Source organism: Macrobrachium rosenbergii, chromosome 6 (assembly GCF_040412425.1).
Source record: "Macrobrachium rosenbergii isolate ZJJX-2024 chromosome 6, ASM4041242v1, whole genome shotgun sequence".
Lineage (NCBI taxonomy): Eukaryota > Metazoa > Arthropoda > Malacostraca > Decapoda > Palaemonidae > Macrobrachium > Macrobrachium rosenbergii.
In genome coordinates, this window is record NC_089746.1 from 51,048,613 (window position 1) to 51,070,507 (window position 21,895).

At 38.9% G+C, this 21,895-nt stretch overlaps 1 protein-coding gene across 1 annotated transcript in view; it reads left to right on the top strand.

Moving 5' to 3' along the window:
- LOC136839546 (E3 ubiquitin-protein ligase TRIM23-like) overlaps nucleotides 1–21,895 on the top strand; it is a 40,686-nt gene that overhangs the window by 2,564 nt on the left and 16,227 nt on the right. The window contains exons 2-7 of the mRNA XM_067105778.1: nucleotides 8,973–9,132; nucleotides 12,367–12,485; nucleotides 15,173–15,314; nucleotides 15,707–15,840; nucleotides 19,965–20,073; nucleotides 21,649–21,881. Of these exons, the coding sequence (XP_066961879.1) occupies nucleotides 8,973–9,132; nucleotides 12,367–12,485; nucleotides 15,173–15,314; nucleotides 15,707–15,840; nucleotides 19,965–20,073; nucleotides 21,649–21,881 (897 nt within the window). The remainder of the gene's footprint in view (nucleotides 1–8,972; nucleotides 9,133–12,366; nucleotides 12,486–15,172; nucleotides 15,315–15,706; nucleotides 15,841–19,964; nucleotides 20,074–21,648; nucleotides 21,882–21,895) is intronic.

A 21,895-nucleotide genomic window follows, 5' to 3' on the forward strand; every position in this document is an offset into this window, starting at 1 on the left:
CATTCATAAACTTGCTAAAAGGAACTGCATTTCCCCATCCCAATACATCTTGTGAATATTTTATGATAATGTGTTCAGGAATTGTTACTGATTTTAATTTTTATCTGTTATGATGTGTGAGCTGTGATTGTAATTTTACGAAATGGAATAAAAAAAAATACTAGAAACAGCAGGTATAACTTGCTAAAATTAGTATAGTTTTATGAGCGTCATGGAAAAGAGGCACTGCACAGGGTTGGAAATATTCAATTTCAACTTTCTGTGGAAGAATCACAAGGTTTTATAGAATTTTTTTTCTTATACCTTGTGCATACGCATATCTTCCTCTTTCCATTGATTTTTTTTTTAATTGACCAGCCTTAAAGCTTGCCCAGTGGGGGTGTTCTAAATGTATTTTTTAACCTGGCCTGTAAGGGTTAATATAAGCAACCTTAAAACCACTTTTATAGAAAATTTAAGGAAAGCTAGACACATTTTGTATTAGGTACACTGTTAAGTACACCACTGTTTCACTGTTGCTGTTAATATTATTCATTTTTATTTTGAAATGAAGATTGTCTATGTTGTGCCAGGCAAGAAAGATTGTAGGTATTATCCTCATAGTTGAAGAGTTAGGTCAAGATGGGGTCCAAATGTATATATACTGGCTAATAGCTTGTATTAACTTAGCTAAGGTCAGGCTTATTTTAACTCAGCTAAGCTTTTATTTCATGTACCTTTGCACAGGGTATACTGTATAATGTTTGGTAGGACTGGCTCTTTGTAAGACAGCCAGTGCCAAATGCCAGTGATACACCCTAAGACTGAGTCAAGTGCATGCGTAAGTTAGGTCACAACATTTTGAATCTTGTCTCACTTGGTCATCCATAAATTTAGATTGCAGAATAAGCAGATTAATGCAGTTTTGTGTGTTTAAACCATAACCTTACCTATGTTCAGGTTCTGTATTTTACCTAACCCTTTTTGGGTGCTGTGATCTAGCTGTGGCACCTAGCAATCAAGACCCCTCCTGTATTATAGTGACTGCATGCTGAGGAACACATAGTTTGATGAATTTACAATCTGAAAATGAGATATATTTACATTACTTGCTCTAATATTGTTTGGTATGACCCAAGTCTTGGTTACTGTATTTGATATTGCTGCTCTGTGGAACATTAAATTGTATGAATGTCATTGAAAATCCTCCATTTTAGAGACAGTGACAAATAGAACAAGTGTTTTTATATAAGTAATGTACCAAGTAATTACATAGCTCCCATTCTGTAATTACTTGGTAAGTACAGTATATATAAAACTATTTTATTATAAAAATGTAATTTTTATATAAGTAACTTAGCATGTAATTACAGAATGGGAGCTATGTAATTACTTGGTAAGTTCATATAAAACTTTATTTTATTATACAAATGTAATTTTTATGATTGTTCAGTGTTTCATGTCTAAAGCTAAATTCAGGGTTTATATGTGGCTGTTATTTTCACATCTGCTATATACCTACTGGCAGCAAGTATGTAGTTGTCATATCCTACCACATACACATTGACAACCTTACTGTCACATAATATGATATTTTAATAATAAAATAAGGTTTGTTCATACTTACCTGGCAGATATATATATAGCTGTATTTCTCCGAAATCCGACAGAATTTCAAAACTCGCGGCACACGCAGTGTGGCCAGGTGGTTAGTACTCATTCCCGCCGCTGGGAGGCGGGAATCGGGAACCATTCCCATTTTCTATTCAGATTTTCTAGTGCCACTGTCTCAAGAGGGGAGGTGGGAGGGCACTAAAAGTATATATATCTGCCAGGTAAGTATGAACAAACCTTATTTTATTATTAAAATATCATTTTGTTCATGACACTTACCTGCCAGATATAGGAGGTGGGAAGAGACAGAATAGGATTTAGGAAACAAATAAATGTAGGCGATTGACGCCTTGGTTCCTTACCTGTTAGCATAGCTGACTTCGAGGTTATCTGTCACCCAAGCCTGCTTCTGCTTATCCAGAGTCTCCAGCAAGGTAGGGACCTATAAAGCTGGAGAGATCCAGATGACCTGTCCACGGGGGCGTGACCACAATAGGACTAGATCATGCGACCATACAGAGAGGGAGAAGGAGCAACGACCAACCACCTGACCGCCCTATCTAAGGTAATAAACCTAGCATAGGCTAAAAAATTGGGACGTCCATCTCAATGGCCACCCAACAACCAAAAATAAACAACAACAAGATTAAAAAATACAACCTAACCCCTAAAGGATAGGATGAGTATTGCCTTCTTCTCCCAACATTGTGTCTGCGGAAACGTACGGTCCCAGCGAAGAGCAGTCTTCAAATGTCGTCTTCACATCCCGCAAGTAATGCGAAGCTAACACTGAATTACTTCTCCAGAAGGTAGCACCAAGAATATCGTTCAGAGACATATTCTTTTGGAAAGCCACCAAGTCGCGATAGCTCTAACTTCATGAGCTTTTACTTTCAGAAGTCTCATGTCACCTTCTAGGCAGGAGGAATGAGCCTCTCGAATAGTACTTCTTAAAAAGAATGCTAAGGCATTCTTGGACATGGGAAGATCAGGTCTCTTCACCGAACACCACAGATTGTCCGATGAGCCTCTAGTTTCCTTGGTCTTGGCTAAGTAGAACTGGAGAGCCCTGACAGGACACAGGACTCTTTCTGACTCTTGCCCAAGCATCTCCATCAAACCTTTGATCTCAAAAGATTTGGGCCAAGGGTTTGAAGGATTTTCGTTCTTGGCTAAGAACAAAGGATTTAGGGAGCATACAGCATTAGGACCCCTAAAGCCAATATGTTTGCTAATTGCTTGCACTTCACTAATCCTCTTAGCTGTCGCCAGAGCCGTTAGGAAGACAGCTTTCCTCGTCACGTTCTTGAGGGAAGCCGAAGACAGAGGTTCAAAAGTACTAGACATAAGAAACTTCAGGACAACATCCAGATTCCAAGAAGGTGTCCTGAGTTGAGGAATTTTGACAGTCTCGAAGGATCTCAGTAGATCGTGAAGATCCTTGTTGTCGCACAAGTTCAGGCCTCTGTGCCTAAAAACTGCCGATAACATACTTCTATAACCCTTAATAGTCGAGACTGCCAGTTTATTCTTATGCCTAAGATAAAAAAGGAAGTCAGCTATTTGTGGTACAGAGGTCGTGGTCGAGGAAACTCCTTTACTCCTGCACCATCTCCTAAAAACAGACCACTTGTACTGGTAGACCGCATTCGAAGAAGGTCTCCTGGCATTGGCGATGGCCTTTGCCACAGCTCTCGAAAAGCCTCTTGCTCTGGCCAACTTTGAGATAGTCTGAATGCAGTCAGACTCAGAGCGGAGAGGTTTTTGTGGAACCTTTCGAAATGCGGCTGCTTGAGAAGGTCCACCCTCAATGGAAGCGTTCTTGGAAAGTCCACTAGGAAGGACAGGGTCTCTGGGAACCAATCCGCTGCTGGCCAGAAGGGGGCTATTAAAGTCATCCGTTGCTCCTTCTGACGTTGCAAACTTCCTTATCACTTCTCCCAGGATCTTGAAGGGAGGGAAAGCGTAAAGGTCGAGGCCTTTCCAGTCCCAGAGGAGGGCGTCTATGGCTAACGCTCCTGGGTATAGGACAGGAGAGCAATAAAGGGGGAGTCTTGCCGTCCTGGACGTGGCAAAGAGGTCCACTTGAGGACGTCCCCATATTCTCCACAACTCTAAACATACCTCCTTGTGAAGAGTCCACTCGGTCGGTAGCAGCTGATTTTGCCGACTGAGAAGGTCTGCTCGGATATTCTCCACTCCCGCAATGAACCTCGTGAGAATAGTGACCCTTCGAGCATGAGTCCAGAGCAGGATATCCTCGCTAGGATGAACAGGGAACGAGATCGAGTACCCCCCTGTTTTTTGAGGTACGCTAGAGCTGTGGTATTGTCCGAATTGACTTGGACAATTCTGCCTGCAACTTGGGCTTCGAAGAATTGAAGAGCCAGAAAGATAGCACCCAATTCCTTGAGATTTATGTGCCAGGACACCTGTTCCCCTCTCCAGGTGCCTGACACTTCCTCCCCTCCTAGTGTTGCTCCCCATCCTTCCCTGGACGCGCGCCGGAAAACAACACTAGGTCGGGGCTCTGAAGACGAAGAGAAACCCCTTCTGCAAGCTTTAAGGGGTCGAACCACCACTTCAGATGATCCTTGACAAAAGGAGATATCGTCAAAATCTCTTCCAGATTCTCCTTTTCCCTCCAGTTCTCCGCCAAGAAAAACTGGAGTGGTCTGAGATGGAGCCTCCCCAGGGAAACAAACTTCTCCAGCGAGGAAATGGTCCCCAGCAAACTCATCCATTCCCTCACCGAGCATGTTTCTTTCCCTAGAAAGGACGAAACTTTTCTTAAGCAAAGCAGTTGCCGTTCTCGGGATGGAAAAGCTCGAAAAGCCACTGAATCCATCTGAATCCCCAGATAGACGATGGACTGCGCGGGATCAGATGGGACTTTTCTTGGTTCACAAGAAGTCCCAGGGACTTCATCAAATTCAGCGCCAAAGTCAGGTCCTCCAGACACTTCTCCCGAGAAGAGGCTCGTATGAGCCAATCGTCCAGGTAGAACGACACTTAACACCCGCCAGGTGAAGCCACCTCGAACGTTTTCATGATCACCGTGAAGATCATGGGAGCGGTGCACAAACCGAAGCAGAGAGCTCTGAACTGGAAGACTCGTCCCCCCAGCACAAATCTCAGGTACTTCCTTGATTGAGGATGAATGGGAACATGGAAGTACGCATCCTGTAAGTCCAGAGAGACCATCCAGTCCCCTGGTCTTAAAGCCCCTAGAACCGACTGGGGCGTTTCCATCTTGAATCTTTCCTTCAAATAAAGCGATTCAAGACGCTTACATCTAAGACCGGTCTCCACTCTCCTGACTGTTTCGGGACTAAGAAAAGCCTGTTGTAGAACCCGGAGAATCCAACTTCAGAACTTGTTCCACGGCTCTCTTCTCTACCAACTGCTCCAGGAGGTCCAAAAGAATCTGTTGCTTCTCTCGGTGGTAAGACGGCGACAGATCCCTGGGCGACGTGCAAAGGGGTGGAAACATGAGAAAGGGGATCTTGTAACCCTTCTCTATAACAGTTAGTGACCATGCGTCCGCCCCTTTCGTTCTCCAGGCTCCCGCAAAATAAAGAAGCCTGGCTCCTACAGGTGTCTGGAGGTGAAAGGAGTCACTTTTTTCCCCTAGGTTTAGAGGGGCCGCTCCTCTGGTGAAACCTCCTCCTCGCGGAGACGATCTAGAGGAAGAAGTTCCTCCATGAAAGGGCTTCTTCTTCCTGGAGGACAAAACTGAAGCAGAAGAAGAAGAAGGAGCTGGAGGACGTCTAGAAGAATGAGCCAACAGATCTTGCGTGGCCTTCTCCTTAAGACTTGCGGAAATATCCCGAATCAAAGACTGGGGAACAGATGGTTAGACAAAGGGGCGAACAATAACTCTGCCCTTTATGAAGGAGAGACAGACTTAGCTGTGAAGTTGCAAAACAAGGCCCTCTTCTTTAAGAGGCCCGTACCAAAGTGAGACGCCAGTTCTTCAGATCCATCCCTAACTGCCTTGTCCATACAGTTAAGGACGCTAGAGAGCTCCCCAGGATAATTGAATCCGAGCTTGAAGCTTAAGATCTAAGGCTCCCAAGCACCAGTCCAAAAATTAAACACTCCATGGTGCGGAAGAGACCTTTGAGATGATGGTCTGTCTCTGACAAGGTCCAAGAAACCTTAGCAGTAGGCAGATGTGACCTTCTGGAAGCGTCGACAAGACTGGTGAAATCCCCTTGAGAAGAGGAAGGAACTCTAGGGCTGAGATCTTCTCCGTCTCATACCACATACCAGCCTTGCCTGAAAGCTTAGACGGAGGCACAGCGAAAGAGGTCTTGCCATGGGACTTCCGTTCCTCCATCCACACGTTGACTTTCTTGAAAGCCCTCTTGGTCGCCAACAAAGAAGTCATCTTCAAAACCCTGGCGCTCTCCTAGCTTTGGAAGAAGCTAACTGAGAAGGAGGAGAGAGAGGAGCCGAAGGTTTAAACTTGTCCCCGAACAAGTCTTTAAGCAAGCCGGTCAAAACTTGATAATCGGAAGAAGAGGAAGCAGACGAGGGCTCGACGTCATCAGGATCCGAATCGCCAGAAACCTCTCCCGCCACAGCCGGAGAAGCAACCGAGTCACCCAACACTTTAGGGGAACGAAGGCCTTGAGGTCCGATACGAAGAAGAGATCTTCTTTTCTCAGACGAAAGAGAATGCTCCGTAACGTCCTGAAGAGCAACCAAAGGGACGCCCTGAGGAGCGCCCTGAGAGCGCCCTGAAGAGCGCCGACACTGGCGTCACGCCCAAAACCGGAAGAGCGTCCTGTCGAGCGCCCTGCACAGAAGCGCCCTGAAGAGCGGCTACCGAGCGTCTTGGGAAGAAGCTCGCGAGCGTCATGTTGACGAGCGCCACGACGAGGAACAAGAGAGCTAACAGGGCGACAAGGCGACGACACAGGCGAAGGAGACGACGAAAGCGGAGCAGGAGAAGGAGACTTCCTTGATCTTTTGACAGGCAAAGTCAAGTCCTTGCGACGACGAGGAGCAGAGTCTTTCTCTGCAATAAGAGAAGACAACTGCCGCTGCATCTCCAACAAAATCTTCTTAGATGGAGAAGAATCATGTCTGGGAGGAGAGACAATCCTATGGGAAGACGATGGGCGAGGGGACGCCTTCTTCTTCCTCACAGGAGCAAGAAAGGTTCTCTCCTTAGAGCGACTGGGGCGCTCCGAAACATCCTCATCAGACGAAATCCTAGTCCTCTTCTGCGGTGGAAAAGCTTCAAAATAACTAGCCGACGAAGAAGACTGACGAGAAGCGTCCTCTTGAACACAGCTCCTCTTGAGAGGACGAGAGTCCTTACGAGAATTCCACCCTTGCGAGGGAGGACGCCTCGGAGGACAAAAGCAGTCCTGAGAATGCGCGCCAAGCACGATCTCTGGCAGCCTGGGAAGCGACAACAGGACCTGCCGAAGGGACGCCAGATCGGTGGGAAGCCCCCGTAACCTTCTTTGCGGCTTTCGACATGCCTTCTCCCTGAGTCCTGGGAGTCTGACAGCGGTCCAGGCCTAGAAGCATTATGGGGCCGATCTGACGCCCCCTCCACAACACTGGGGGAGCACTACACTTCACAGCACTTTGGAGAGATGTCACTTTGTTCTCGAGCACACGGATAGAACTCATGATCTGCGCCAGGCCAAACCCTCCACAGACACAACATCAGGGCCCGAAGGCAAAACCACAGGGACAGGTGCAACATCAACTACATTAGGATTATCAGGAGAGGAAATAACCTGACTCTTGCACACACTCCTGGAGGAAGACCTCCTAACCCTGTCACGCTCCAACTTGCGAACATACGAATCATAAGACTTCCAGCTCGCATCCGATAAAGGTTCACACTCCTTACATCGATCATCTATAAGACAAACATGCCCCTACACCTCAAACAAACCGAGTGAGGGTCTACCAAGCTTTCGGTAGCCTCACCTTACAATCACTCATGCAACATACATGGAAACTAGCAGAACTAGAACCAGACATATTTAAAGAGAGGTCATAAGCAAAATCCACAACAGTCCAGAAAAAGCGTGTGCCAATCCACAGTCCAAGAATCAAAACCAAAAGTCAAGAGAATACTTAAGTGGGAATAAGCAAGTTAATGAAATCTAGAGGCGGAGGTACTGTAACAGATGTTAACAGTACCGGCGACAGAGAAAATCTGAATAGAAAATGGGAATGGTTCTCGATTCCCGCCTCCCAGCGGCGGGAATGAGTACTAACCACCTGGCCACACTGCGTGTGCCGCGAGTTTTGAAATTCTGTCGGATTTCGGAGAAATACAGCTATATATATATCTGGCAGGTAAGTGTCATGAACAAAAGATATTTCCTGTGAAGAAGAGACCATGGCAGACATAACAGTCATAGGCCAATTCTAAGCATGGTAAAGGAGTTTAACCTTGTAAAGTGAGTGGCAGGTATTTAAGAGTACTGTAGTGCCATTGACCTGGGCTCATCTGGTGAGCTTCATGGAAGCTCCAACCAAGTTTTATTTGCTGTTATGTATGAGACAGTGTCTAAAACCACTTTCATATTGATTGTGTAAGGTAATTTTAAAAGGTTATGTTAATACTTCCAAATTAGTAGCATCTGGCTTAAAAGTCAGGGATAATGAAATTAGGAGCGTATCTACCATCTCTGGCCTTTTAAAAAAAGATACAGCTTACTTGGAAATTTCTGCTATCAGTTTTACTTTATGGAGTTTCCAGAATATTCATCTTTATGCAACTTTACCTTTGGCGCCTGACTTCCTTTGACTGAATTTAGTTGTCCATATTGTAGCAGCAGACTAGAATATTACTCCCTCATCTAGAAAAGGATAATTCTGACTAGACTCCTCTTCCTCTTCCTCTTCATCTTGGTCTTTCTTTACAAGGTGTGGTCAGCTGGGGTACTTGTTTCTAAGCTGCAGGTGAAGAGTAAGTGCCAGTATTTTGCTGGCACGATGCTGCTTGGATCCAGTGTCCAAATAACAGCATGACTCCTCCCACAGAGTTAGCTATTCAGGAAGTTGTGTAGAGATATGTTTTTAGTGCCAAAACAAATAAGTTTTTGAAATATTGATTTTTTTAATAATCCCCTCACTTTACAAAGTAACTTTTGAGTTTTGGGAAACCAGATGTGCTGATGGTGAGCTGGAGTTTTTTCAAGCACATTTGGAAAAGGAGCTGACACGCTTGAAAGAGTCATAGTAATGGGTTTGTATGAAAAAATCAGTTTTGTTTCAGAAGTTGTATCTTGTAGTGTTTAAGTGGGTTAATGTTTTACGGATGATTAAAGCTATTATTTTTTTAATTTACCATTTGTAGATACTTTGCTAATTAAAAATTTTCCTATTCATATTTACAGCTAGAATGCCGTGTTTGTGAAGATGGTTTTAGTCTTGGAGGGGATAAAGTTCCACGTCTCTTATTTTGTGGACATACCCTCTGTCATGCCTGTCTTCTACGCCTTCCAACTCTCGATAATAATATTCATTGCCCTTTTGACAGGCAACCAACTCCTGTTGGTATGTAGTATATTATGAATTTGATTTTAATTTTTTTGAATTTTTCCATGATATTTATAAAGAATTATTTTTGTGATGAGGTCCATACAATGTACAAACCTCTTTTATTATTCAGGTGACCCTGGCTGATTATTTAATTTGATATATGGTTTTCTAATTATATTAACACTATAATAAATATTAAAAACTAAACACAAGGCCATGTGATAAAAATATCTAGTTCACAGTTTTTGAAAACCACTGGAAAAATATTGGCTCATCATGCATAACACTGTAGGCACTACATGGATAATCACAAGCCTGGTGTATATCTGTGTCCAGCAGTTGGCAAGACATCCCTTGCTCACCAATATTTCTGCTGTATTTTGATCTCTATAATAAGGTTTTGAGCAAGTTTTAAATAGTTGAGTTCATTGTAGGTCTTCAAATAAATCTTGAGAAATTAAGTTGTATGGTGAATAAGTATACCTGAATTGAGTTGGGTGGACCAAATTACACAAGGACATTTTTTGCAAGTCATGGGTGGTATGAGTGGTTTAAGAAGCCAACCAGTATGTTTATTTAGTACTGTAATTACATGGAGAGAAGCTGTGAGTGCTGGTGAAAAAGCTGTGAAGATTTTTCTCTAGATCTTGAGGCAGTAGGTTTGTGATGTGGGTTACAGTGCCAAAAAAATGCATGAACAGGGGCTGCATGGGGTAATTCTGGAAGAAATTGTATAACAAGATTTTTGTTTTCTGAGATTTAAGGATGCACCAGGACTCAGTGCTGCTGAGGACTGTATAACTTTTTTACATATATCCAATGCTGAGGGAAACCTGATGCCCCTACACATATACTAATCAGAGAATCATCACTTAGAAACAGAAAATTTATTTCATAGAAACATTTTATTTTGCTGTTCATCCCCACGTACAATTGAGAATTAAATTGGCAAGTGAGGTAAGGGACTCTCATAGTGGTAGGCAGCCTCATTTGAAGTGCAGTACAGTAGTGCACAGAGACAACGGACTGTCGTACAGTCGACACCTGGGATTCGCAGGGGGTTAGGGACCACAATCCCACGTGATTAGCTAAAATCCGCAAATACTTGATACCCTCTAAAAATGTTTGTAACTGCCTATTTTGATAGTTCAAACACCAAAAAAAACCCTTCGAAAAACACTTATACCTGACTATTTTAATAGTTTTATCATGAAAAATGTATTTAGTCACAAAAATAATAAGAAAATACAGTAATTATTGAATATTTCTCTTTGAAAAATTCCATGAATACAGTATTGTACTGTAATGTGGATATAAGTTCCACAGAAAAATCCACGAAGAGGTGAAGCCACAAATCCAGAACTGTGAATAGGTGCAGGTCCACTATATATCATACTTACGGATACATCTGTGTGAAATGGAAATATGATTTAGGGTTTTTCACCTCTGGGTTGAGCACCAAACTGTTTTTTTCAAATCAGGCTCCAAAAGGATTGGTGGGAGTTTGAGTGAGGAAGAAAGTGCATCACCCACACATGAATACATGTTTATGCATACAGTACACTGTAATTTCACTTTACAATACTATACTGTACTGTATACTGTTCCGCAGTTTATACTGCATTAACCTGTTAAGTTTCCTTTATGAGAGACATCACCGCTCCTGTATCATCACATTTTCTAGCTCGTAGAGCGGTCATTTGGTCTATGCTAATTTTTATGCTTTTTTATGTGTTCTCTTTTACAATGATATTGATTTTTGTGTAAAGACATTAGGATAAATAATGTATAAGAAAAGATGAAAGAATTTATCTTGCATTTTTTTAATCCTAAAGATTATAACCATGAAACAAAAGGGAAAATAATCTTTTGAATGCCATTCCTTGAAACATAGAGCCAGTAGATTAATGAATTGTTTCACTTCATTTTCATTTGTCTTATCCTGGACAAAAAGTTTGTGGAATCCGTGTCTCATAGAGAGAGAGAGAGAGAGAGAGAGAGAGAGAGAGAGAGAGAGAGAGAGAGAGAGAGAGAGAGAGAGAGAGAGAGAGAGAGAGAGAGAGAGAGAGAGAGAGAGAGAGAGAGAGAGAGAGAGAGAGAGAGAGAGAGAGAGAGAGAGAGAGAGATGATCGCTCATTGGGGGCGATAAATCGGATCAAACAAAAAGAAATCAGTTGTTTTCAGTGAATGCCAGAAGCATAGCGGGAAGTAGAGGTTGTTGTCCTCCTGTCAGACTTGTCTTTCCCTTACAAGAAAAGTTGCCATTTACCACTAATTTAGCTCATAATGTTACCAACTGATGTTCCTATAATTTTTACTTGACGAGTACTGTTTGTTTATATAAATATACTTTATAGCTTAAAGGAAAATCGAGCAACTTCGATATTGTGAGAGAAAACAACTATGCATACAGGATTAACTAGATTAGTCGTCACACTTCTGTAAGACAGATTTATTTAATTTGTATTAAACATTTTATAGATATTTTGCTGTTTTTATTATTAATATTAATATTTTAAAATTAGTAAATCATTGTTATAAGCATTTTATGGGTGTTATATACGTAAGAGTTACAGTGTAGGAGGGTGATGTAAAATGACTTTGGGTGTTTTGGGATGATGGTTTGGGGTGTATTTTTGTTTTAAATGATATTAAGTTATTGTAATATGATAATTTAAGGTATATTTTGTTTGAACTACTAAATCAGGCAGTTAACTGTTAAAATACACAGTTATAAACATTTTAGTTTAATGGGTGCATGGTATAAATATACAGTACTTTATAGCAAAAAAGACGCATTCACAATACAGTATATATACAGTACAACAATATATCGGAGTTTCTTTTATAGCGGTGTAGGCTCAGACGCTTTTATCTGTTATCTCGGTGAGCTGCTGTATAATTTCTGCTTGCTTGTGTACAGTATATCTTAGAATTGTGTAATCCATTTCTTTGCTTGTTCGGGTTTTCAGGCATAAAGTAATGTTTTTATAAGAGAAACCAATATCAGCTTAGATTTTGTATTTTTTAAATAATGTTTTTTTAGCCAAAAAGACCAAATGAAAGGAAGACAGAGAATCTTAGTTGAACATGACAATCCCAGTTGTAAGAACTGCTTGTTTTAAGACTTATTTAACATTTTATATGATAATCACAGTATATTGTAAATTGAATGTAAGTAGTTTTTAGTATTTTTATGTGGCCTCTTTATGTATTGTATTTTGAATTCATAAGTAAATTTTATTCTAGGTGCGTCAGGAGTCTGGGGATTAAAGAAAAATTTTGCACTTCTTGAGCTTTTAGAAAAACTATCATCATCTCGTTCAGATGCTGTTCTCTTACCAGAGGTCTTAATCAAGCAGAGAGAAGTAAGTACTATTTAAAAAGGTAAGATAAGCTGGGCTTTACAGGAGTGGCAGTTTTGGGCAGATCTATCAACCAACCAATTGTTGTAATGCTTGTATTTGCAGATTGTTTATGATAATAGAGATTACTAATTATTTGCATTTGTTTTTGATAATAGAGATTCCTAATTATTTGTATTTGTTTTTGATAATAGAGATTCCTAATTATTTGTATTTATTTTCGATAATAGAGATTCCCAATTATTTGATATAGAAACAATCGCAAAGTATAAAAATACAGGGATGGTTATATCACTCCAGAATTGTTGCTTATGAGTTTGTGGCTGTTGTGCTTCCCTCTTGTCTCATGAATTAACTTACTCTCTTTCTTTTCATTATCAGTTATAAACATTCTTTTATTTACTGTTTTATGTTTTGGCATTCAGCTAGCCTTCATAAAATGAACCTTCAAGAAGCATAGTGAAGAGATGAGTTGCAAAGTGCAGCAGTAGTTACAAGTCTTTAAAGTTTATTCAGTCAGGCATCATTGTTTACGAAGGCCCTTTCTCTCATTCTCTCCCTGATTTTGCCAGAATTATTATGGTCATCCTTCTTTGTGCACTTTCCTTACTCACCTCTTTGTCATTGATCAGTAATATGAAGAAAATGGGTCAAACAATTAGTAATAGAAGGTGAATATCACAGTGAATACCTAGAAAAATAAAGGTAAATATTGAATAAAAAAGAGAAAGGTAAAAACTGTTGGAAGAAGGTATACAAAAGGCAGAAGAGCTGATGAGACACCTAGGAAAGGATATAAAGGTAGAGAAACCTGACAGTGGAATCACCATGGGTATGGGGTAATTGAAGGACAGAAGAAAGCTCTATAAAATAAGGAGAAGGGTAATCTGACCAAGGATCAGGTGGCAAGGACAAAGAAGATTTTGGAGGAATGGGATCAGTCTCAGCAAAGGGAAGGGATAAAGAAAATCTTAGGGATAGAACCCTAAGATTTTCTTTATCCCTTGCCTTTGTTGAGACTGATCCCATTCCTCCAACATCTTTGTCACCCTAAGATTTTCTTTATCCCTTGTCTTTGCTGAGACTGATCCCATTCCTCCAAAATCTTCTTTGTCCTTGCAACCTGATCCTTGGTCAGTTTACCCTTCTCCATATTTTATAGAGCTTTCTTCTTTCCTTCAATTACCTCATACCCATGGTGGTTCCACCATCAGTTGAGACTTACACAGTAATAGGAAGTAAGTATAGAAGATGAAGTTGGGAAAAGTAAAACTAAAAGAAAGAAAACTGTGGAACACTGAAGTCAGTGAGGAAAGAAGAGAATGAAAATGAACTGGAGTGTGTTAACATTTCAGGGGACTTATTCATTACCTGTATTTTGATTTTTTGAAGAAATTAAAAGATCTGACCAGAACATATGAAACATGGTAAAAGAAGAGACTGGGGCAACATGGTAAAAGAAGAGACTGGTGCTGCAGAATTGGTAAAATATTGATGTTGGACATCAAAATGTTGCAAGAAATTAATTTTCTTCCCATTATTATCCGACAAAATGAAAGAAATCGACCGAACCCAAATGGGGCCAATATATGTTAAAAACCAAGACATAGAGAGAGAAACAACACTAGCGCCCATCGCCGTACCTAAGCATAATGTTATACCACCCACACCAGTGGAAGACACATAACCCTGCCCCATCTCTCTCTCTCTCTCTCTCTCTCTCTCTCTCTCTCTCTCTCTCTCTCTCTCTCTCTCTCTCTCTCTCTCTCTCTCTCTCTCTCTGTACAACTACCCCCCCATCTGCTTCCAGTCAGTCCTGTCAACAGAGCTAAGAAGATCACGATGCCTTTGGAAGAGACCTCAGCGATGATACCATCTTGCTGCCTGTCAGAATTTCACATACCATCCATATACCAACTGCCATGAAGACTTATTTTCTTGCATTCTAAATCACTCACCTTCTAATCTTAGTAGATAATTGCCATTGTGAGTCAAAAAATAGTGGGAAATAATAAAACTACTATCTCATAGCATCTCTCTGTGACCATAAGAATCCTTCTTTATTAACAACATGGCAATTAAAAACAATATCATAAGCATAGACATGACTATAGAAATTTATTGCTGTAGAAACAGTTATCATGTTCAGTATTAATGTTCTTGGAGAAGGTTTCCTCTGTGGTTAATACTGTATTTTTATTATTCCCCTCTTTGTCCAGTTTTCAGTAACATTTGAATTATTTTCCATGGTACTTAGTGGTCTTGTTGAAGGATATACATTAATAATAATAATAATAATAATAATAATGTAACATTATTGTTTTTCAAGGCTACATTTCAAATTACCAATACAGCTTATACTAGGGGCAGTACTTCAACAGGTGAAATTAAAAGAGACAGTTGAAGTTTGTTTATGGACTGTAGGACATCACAGTTATATTGACTAAAGAAATCTGAATAAGAATTTTGGGATGGAACTGGAATAGAATTTCCTCTAAAGTAAGCTAGATTTGTTACTGGTGATTGCATTAGAAGGACTCAATATATAAAGTTTGTTGTAACTGCCCATTTATGTGAGGTAATTTTTGTTACCTAAAGGGAAATTTTACAAGGATAAATTATTTATATCTATGATTTCATGTGTATTGAATGTCATCAGTGAGTATACAAAAACTGTATATTACTTCCAGCTTGGAATTTCATGTGATGAGGATGAAGATCACCTTGCTGTTCTATACTGTACAGTTTGTGCATCTCATCTGTGCCTAGACTGTTCAGAGCGGACTCATGCAACTAGAACTCTTCATAAACACAAACGCATTCCTTTATCAGGTATTTGTTGTTATTTTATATAGTGTTTATTTGAACTATTTGATAATAATGATAATGAGAATGAAACCATAATAATATCATTGTCGTGTCTTGATTTTTTATTCTATATCAGTAATTTTGCAAGAACACCATGTGTATCTTGTTAGTAGGCTTTTTGTTTAAAGATTTTCCAGTAATATGATAGTTATGTGATCTTCATACCAAAAGATCTTCAAACCAAGTGATTTTTCATATGGAAAGATACCTAATCTTCAGTTGTTAAGAGTGTGGTTTATATTGAATTAAACCAGCAAGGCAATTTTTCACAGATTTATAATTTTTTTATGTTAAGTAAGTTACTTGGCATCCATGATTTGTATGATCTAAAGATTTTTCTTTCCTTGCACATGTAGAAAAACCCCGTGAGAAACCCAGATGTGTGGATCATTCTTTTCATCCAGTTGAATTTGTTTGCCTTGAAGAAGAATGTCAAGCAGCACCCCTGATGTGCTTCATATGTAAAGATTATAAACATACAAAGCATAAGGTGAGATGTAAATGCCAGTTGTACAGGTTTAGTTTTCCAGGAGTGTATAACAGTTGTTGAGTTATGGAACAACCTATTTTTGTTTAAAAAATCATCACATGTTAACATTAACTGTTATTGAAAAGGTAAAACATGGCTTTAGAGTCACTTGTAAATATGACATTGATGGTACAAATAGGTATATGCCTTAAATTATTTTTGGTCATTTAGTGTTAGTTGCCTTAATTTTCAGTAAGTTCATATTAAAATGTAGAATATTTATCTGCTGTGTAAATCAGTAATGTATTTTTTAACCCTTTGTGAGAAAGCATTGTCAATTGACAACTATTTATAGCTTTAGGTTTATGACCAGGTATCGTCCCCTGATGATCAACATTTTGCGCTATACAGTTTGAAAAAATTTTGTGGGAAAAGTGTTAAGATCACTTCCATGGGCCATAAATGACTCATGGCAACCCTTGCAGCAACTATAATAGCTAGTTGGCACAGGAGAGAGAGATCAGTTTGCCTTGAGATGTCAAAGGAGAATATTGTCCTCCATTCCCATCCAAGAATGTCTCATAAATATTTACAATAAATATACTCAGAATTTGTAACTGATTTTAGTTCTTACATGTTATGATATTGTGTGATCTGTAATTATAATTGTACAAAAAAAAAAAAAAATTATGGTAAAATAAGCACATTTTTTACACTGTCTTGGTAAAGAGGCCCCGCACAGGGTTGGAAATATTCACTTTCAACTTAATGTGGAAGGTACAAAAAATTTCTTAGAATTTTTTATCTTATACCATGTACTGTACATACTGGTACAGGTATGCATATCTTCCTCTTACCATTGATGTGTATTTTTTTTAAATTGGCCAACCTCAAATTTAGCCCAGTCTAGGGGTGTGCTTAATATATATTTAGCCCGTCCTGTAAGGGTTAAAACTGAGGTGTCCCTACAATATTTACTTATTATTACTTAGCTTAGTGTGAATATAAGAAGGTTCCTCCAATCTACAAATTTCTTATTGTATGAATGCTTTTCTTCCTGGAATAGTGTGATATCTTTAAATGGAGTTCTAAATTGAAAAAAGAAGTCTATTCTTCCTTTCTGAGAAGAACCTTCATTAGAAGAAACCTCTTACCTGCTTGAATGGTTTTCATTTGGTGCCATAGTGCTTTCCATTATGGATTATTTTAGCTCTAACACATAACACTTGTCGTGGATTTTGCTCCATTTCTTGATAAAGTTGCTATAGTATTCAGACGTGTTATGAGATATTCTTGGCTAACATAACTTTTTTTCCTTAGTTCATTTTCTTATTAAAAATTATTAATTTAGTATTGTAACTTAGAAGTTGTATAGTGATTTATTATTGTAACTTAGAAGTTGTGTCATGATTTATTCTAAGTTGTGTCAAGATTTATTCTTTTATTTTGCTAATGTATATCATAGACATTGACTTGATTTTACTATCATCACTTTTTCAATATTTTCATGATTTTTAATGCTAGCTGTTCATGTGATAGACATTGCTGGTTTTTTGCCATCAGGCATTTCATTTATCCTTCTCATTGGTTTTGATTTTGATTGCCTGGAGTTACATTAAGTATTACAGTGGTTCAATCCTCTTTTCCACTGGAAAGAATTTGTGAACGATATGCTGTGATGATTGTGGAACTTCCTGACCCTAGAGACAGATATTGAGTATCTAGAACAGTTATGGCACGAAGATGATGCACTTCTATGGAAAACTGAAGAACGTTCAGGAAAGGTGTCCAACAACCAAAGATTTGAGATAAATGCTTGTTAGGAAACTAAAATATAGACACTCCTTATAGGGCAGGTAGAGCATAGAAAACTGCTCAGTATGGAGAGCTCAACAGTAAGTGTGGTATTGAGAACTCGGGAGTGAGAGTACCACTTCAACAGCACAATATTATCAGCTTGTTATTTTCAGTGCAATAGTGAAAGCACTTAACTGTTGGAAATGTCAAGGGCACACAGACTTGTCAAAGCACACAGACTTGTCAGTTAGAGTGCACTACAGAAGTGGCTGCCTGATACCAAGAGGATGAAACTGAACACTGTGTTGAGATATTGAAAAAAGAGGCAATTAGTTAAACATCAGAAGCACAATATTAAGAGGGAGACAGTAAGAGCCCAATATTGAGAGATTAAAGAGCAAGTTATCAAGAGGACAACATTGAGAGTACAACAGCAGGAGTTTTTATTGAGAACTTGGTAGTAGGTGTGATATTTTTTATTGAGAACTTGGTAGTAGGTGTGATATTAAGAGCTTGGTGGCATAAACTGAAATTGAGAAGTTAATGACAGGAGTGTAACATATGTTGTGTGACCACAATACGCTAAAACGATCACAGTGATAATTCTGACACATCACAACATGGGCATGGTAGCCTGAGACATGGAAAATTGATCAACATAATGAACTATGAAGAAAAGTAATGTAGAGCTAGATGAAAAGATAGGGTTACAACACCAAAGAAACATCTTGATGTGCTGAGAAAATTTAGACAAACCAATACTACCTTGATGCTCTGTATAGAGTCGTAAGGATGATGTAACACAAAAAATTCCAGTTGTTCAGAGTTCTAGGTGGCATGTTCTTTGCAGGCATCATATTGGATACTGTTTTCAGTGCTGACATTTGAGACTCCTGCCTATACAGAATTAAATGGGTGTTAACAGACATTGTATAATGGAAGTTATGGTCTTCTTGTCCATCAAACACATATTCAGGTTTCATGAATGACACTACATAAAAGGCACCATAAGTTACATGATTGTAGCAAACTTGGTCAAGCAAGGATACAGCTAGATACTAATAAAATAGACCAAGGTTAACAAAATTGTCCTTTTGAACATGGGATGATTGGCAATTCAAATAGACAGGTGGATCATCAAGGAACCAAATTTTATAGCAGTCCGAATGTACAAAGGCCAAAGTGTGCAGACATTGTTGTCTTCATTAGTACTAGTGTGACTGTTACAATTGAAGACAGGTGAATGGCAGAGTATAGTGGCATTTCTTGCTTATAGGCTGCAGTCATGTCAGTATAAAAGGAGGCACGAATAATGATAGTGATGATGTAACTGAATTATTATCATTTTACTGTAGTATGTCATGTTTTTTAGTGGCATGATTATTTTTCATCTTAAAGCTATCAGTCATATTGAGCCTGTCATCACAGTCTGCAGTGTTTCCACAGCCTGTTCCTTATGAAATCAGAAGTGCATACTCCTGCAACAGTAGCATCACCTGAACCCATTGCATTTCATCTAACAACCACCTCGTATGTCATTGTGGGTTGGCCAGGATGTAATGCTGTTTTCTCTATTGGATGTCAGGAATATTCCAGAGCACATCATTGCCAAAAAGTCTTCTATTTGACTAATGTTCACAGTGTTTATTCCAACAGAGAATGCGCTGTCACTTGACCCTCTTGGTTGGTGTACCTTATTCTTCTTTCAGTGCTCTCATCCACTAGTAGTAGAGGCCTTTACTGCTTATTAGTGTAAAGCTGTGGGATATTCATGGCAATATTGATGCATATAGATTTATGAGAGACTTATGCTACCCCGAAGGATGCTACCTTGAAGGATACTTGTTATTTCAGTATCTATTATTTGTGTTTTTATTCATTCTATATTCTTTGTAATATCTGTCGGGTTATATTTGACTTTTTTTACGTGATCGTACTGTTCCTGGAAAACATACAGATCAGGTCAATAACCTATCACCTGGTTCCATAGTGTTGTATGAATTTTGAATAATAATATCATAAGAAGAGGTAGCAGAGCAGTTTACAGATAAGAATTTGAAAAAAACAGATGGTTTTTTATGATGCTATAATGATGTTTTGGTAATGCTATACTGATGTTTTGGTAAAAAGCATTTTTTTTAAGTACCTTAATGTTACCACTGGAGTATTTTCAATAAAGAACACATATGGTTGAAAAAGTTACAAAAGTACATTATATCTTCTTTTTTGAGTGTTTTCCAGATCCTTGTTAAAGGTGCATAGGATTAATTTATATTTTTTTTATTTTTATTAATTTATATTTATTTTTTATTTTCATAAACTATTTCTTGATTATCTGAATTTTACAGCATGTGCTTTTGGAGCAAGAAGCAGAAAGGATTCGTTCTACTATTAGTACAACTACACAGCATATCAAGAGGGTAGCCCAAGAACTTACAGATTCTGCGCATAAACTTGGTTAGTGATTTCAATTAAGGATTTTGATTGTGCATTGGATGATTTTTTATTATTTTTTCATATTACTGGGAAATTATTTTAAAAACTAAATTAATTTTTCATAAAAAACTGTTATTTAATATCAGCCCACTTTCACAGTCTTTGAATGTCCCACACACTTCAGTCTTTTGTTTCATAATCAAGAGAAGTCTGGCAGTATCCCTGTGCACACACCTATCAGTCCTGGGTTCCCTGCACTTATCCTGTAGTCTGGACCATTAGATTCAAGAAATCAGTGGAGCTGAAAGGTGGTAACTTTGTATTACTATATAAGTATTGGGTTTAAACAAAAAAGATATATTTTGTTATCTAAAAAAAATTAAATTTGTGTCACTGCAAACCCATTAACTTGCATGTAATTTGACCGAATTGTCATTTAGGTGGGGAGAATTGAGTGGCCTGAATGGATGGATGATTGGGACAAATAGGATCTGTTTGAGAGTACCTGGGGTTGAGATAAGCAGCTGAACCCATGGCTTTTAGAGAAATGGAATAATAAAGAAGGAAGACTGCTAATGAAAGTAGAATTAAAATGTGTTATAGTTCTAAGTCCATAGAGTGTTTTGGGAAAGAGTTGGGCATTTACCAATTAGCCTGTATGAGATTTAACAACAAATAAACCCTTTTTAGTTTATGTCATGAAGGATGCCAGGATGGAAAATTAGAAGAGGATGATGAATCTACCATATCTGAACCATCATCTATCATAAGTACTACCATTCCTCTTGAGTATGAGTTTAACTACCTGTCATCCCTAATTAATAGTTTACAAAGACTTTTTGGCACCAACTAGTTATGGTCCAATTGTTATATATAGTATCTTCATGGCCTGTGAGGCATTCACTGTGGGTGATGACATGCTTAGATTGTTGTAAACCCACATGATGGATGTGGCAGTCTGGAATTTGGTCACGATTGAGACAGCATTTCCATTTAAAACCATAACTGGGTGTATGTGTTAAGTATATCTTAGTTTTACCAGGCCACTGAGCTGATTAACAGCTCTCCTAGGGCTGGCCCGAAGGATTAGATTTATTTTATGTGGCTAAGAACCAACTGGTTACCTAGCTACGGGACCTAGAGCTTATTGTGGAATCCGAACCACGTTAGATGGGAAATGAATTTCTATCACCAGAAATAAATTCCTCTAATTCTTCACTGGCCGGTCGGAGAGTCGAATGCTGGGCCAACACCGTGCTAGCCGAGAGCTCTACCCACCCCTCCAGTGAGGGTGTTTGTGTTACTGTTTTAGTATTACTATTTTTATTATGTATAAAATATTTCCAGTTTTGTAATTGTTTTAGTAATTAAAAAGTTTGGTGTCTAGAAACATTAACATTGCTGGAAAACTTTTAGATTTCTTCTTTATATTTGATAAAATTCTGGTGTACACTTAAATGTTAATAGGCCTAAATCATCATTTGAAGCTTTGGGTAGTATTTAAAGTTTTTGTTTATTTTCTTACCTGATACTGTCATTTTTCAGTTAAATAAAAACTTATATATTTGTTTAGTTTTGACTGCAACTTTGTTACAGAGAGTGTGGCACGACAACTGGAAGGATCTGCTACAGACAATGTGGGGACAGAGCCTGGGACTGGAGGCACAGCAGAAGAAGCAAGAGCTCGTGTGAAACAATATTTTACTCAACTTAGAGACCAGTTGACACGACAAGAAACACAAGCCATGACTGTTTTGGATGCTCATATTAGGGAGAGGTTGTGCTCTATAAGACAACAACAGGAAGATATGGCTACCCTTTTGTCTCAGGTTGGTAATAGTAT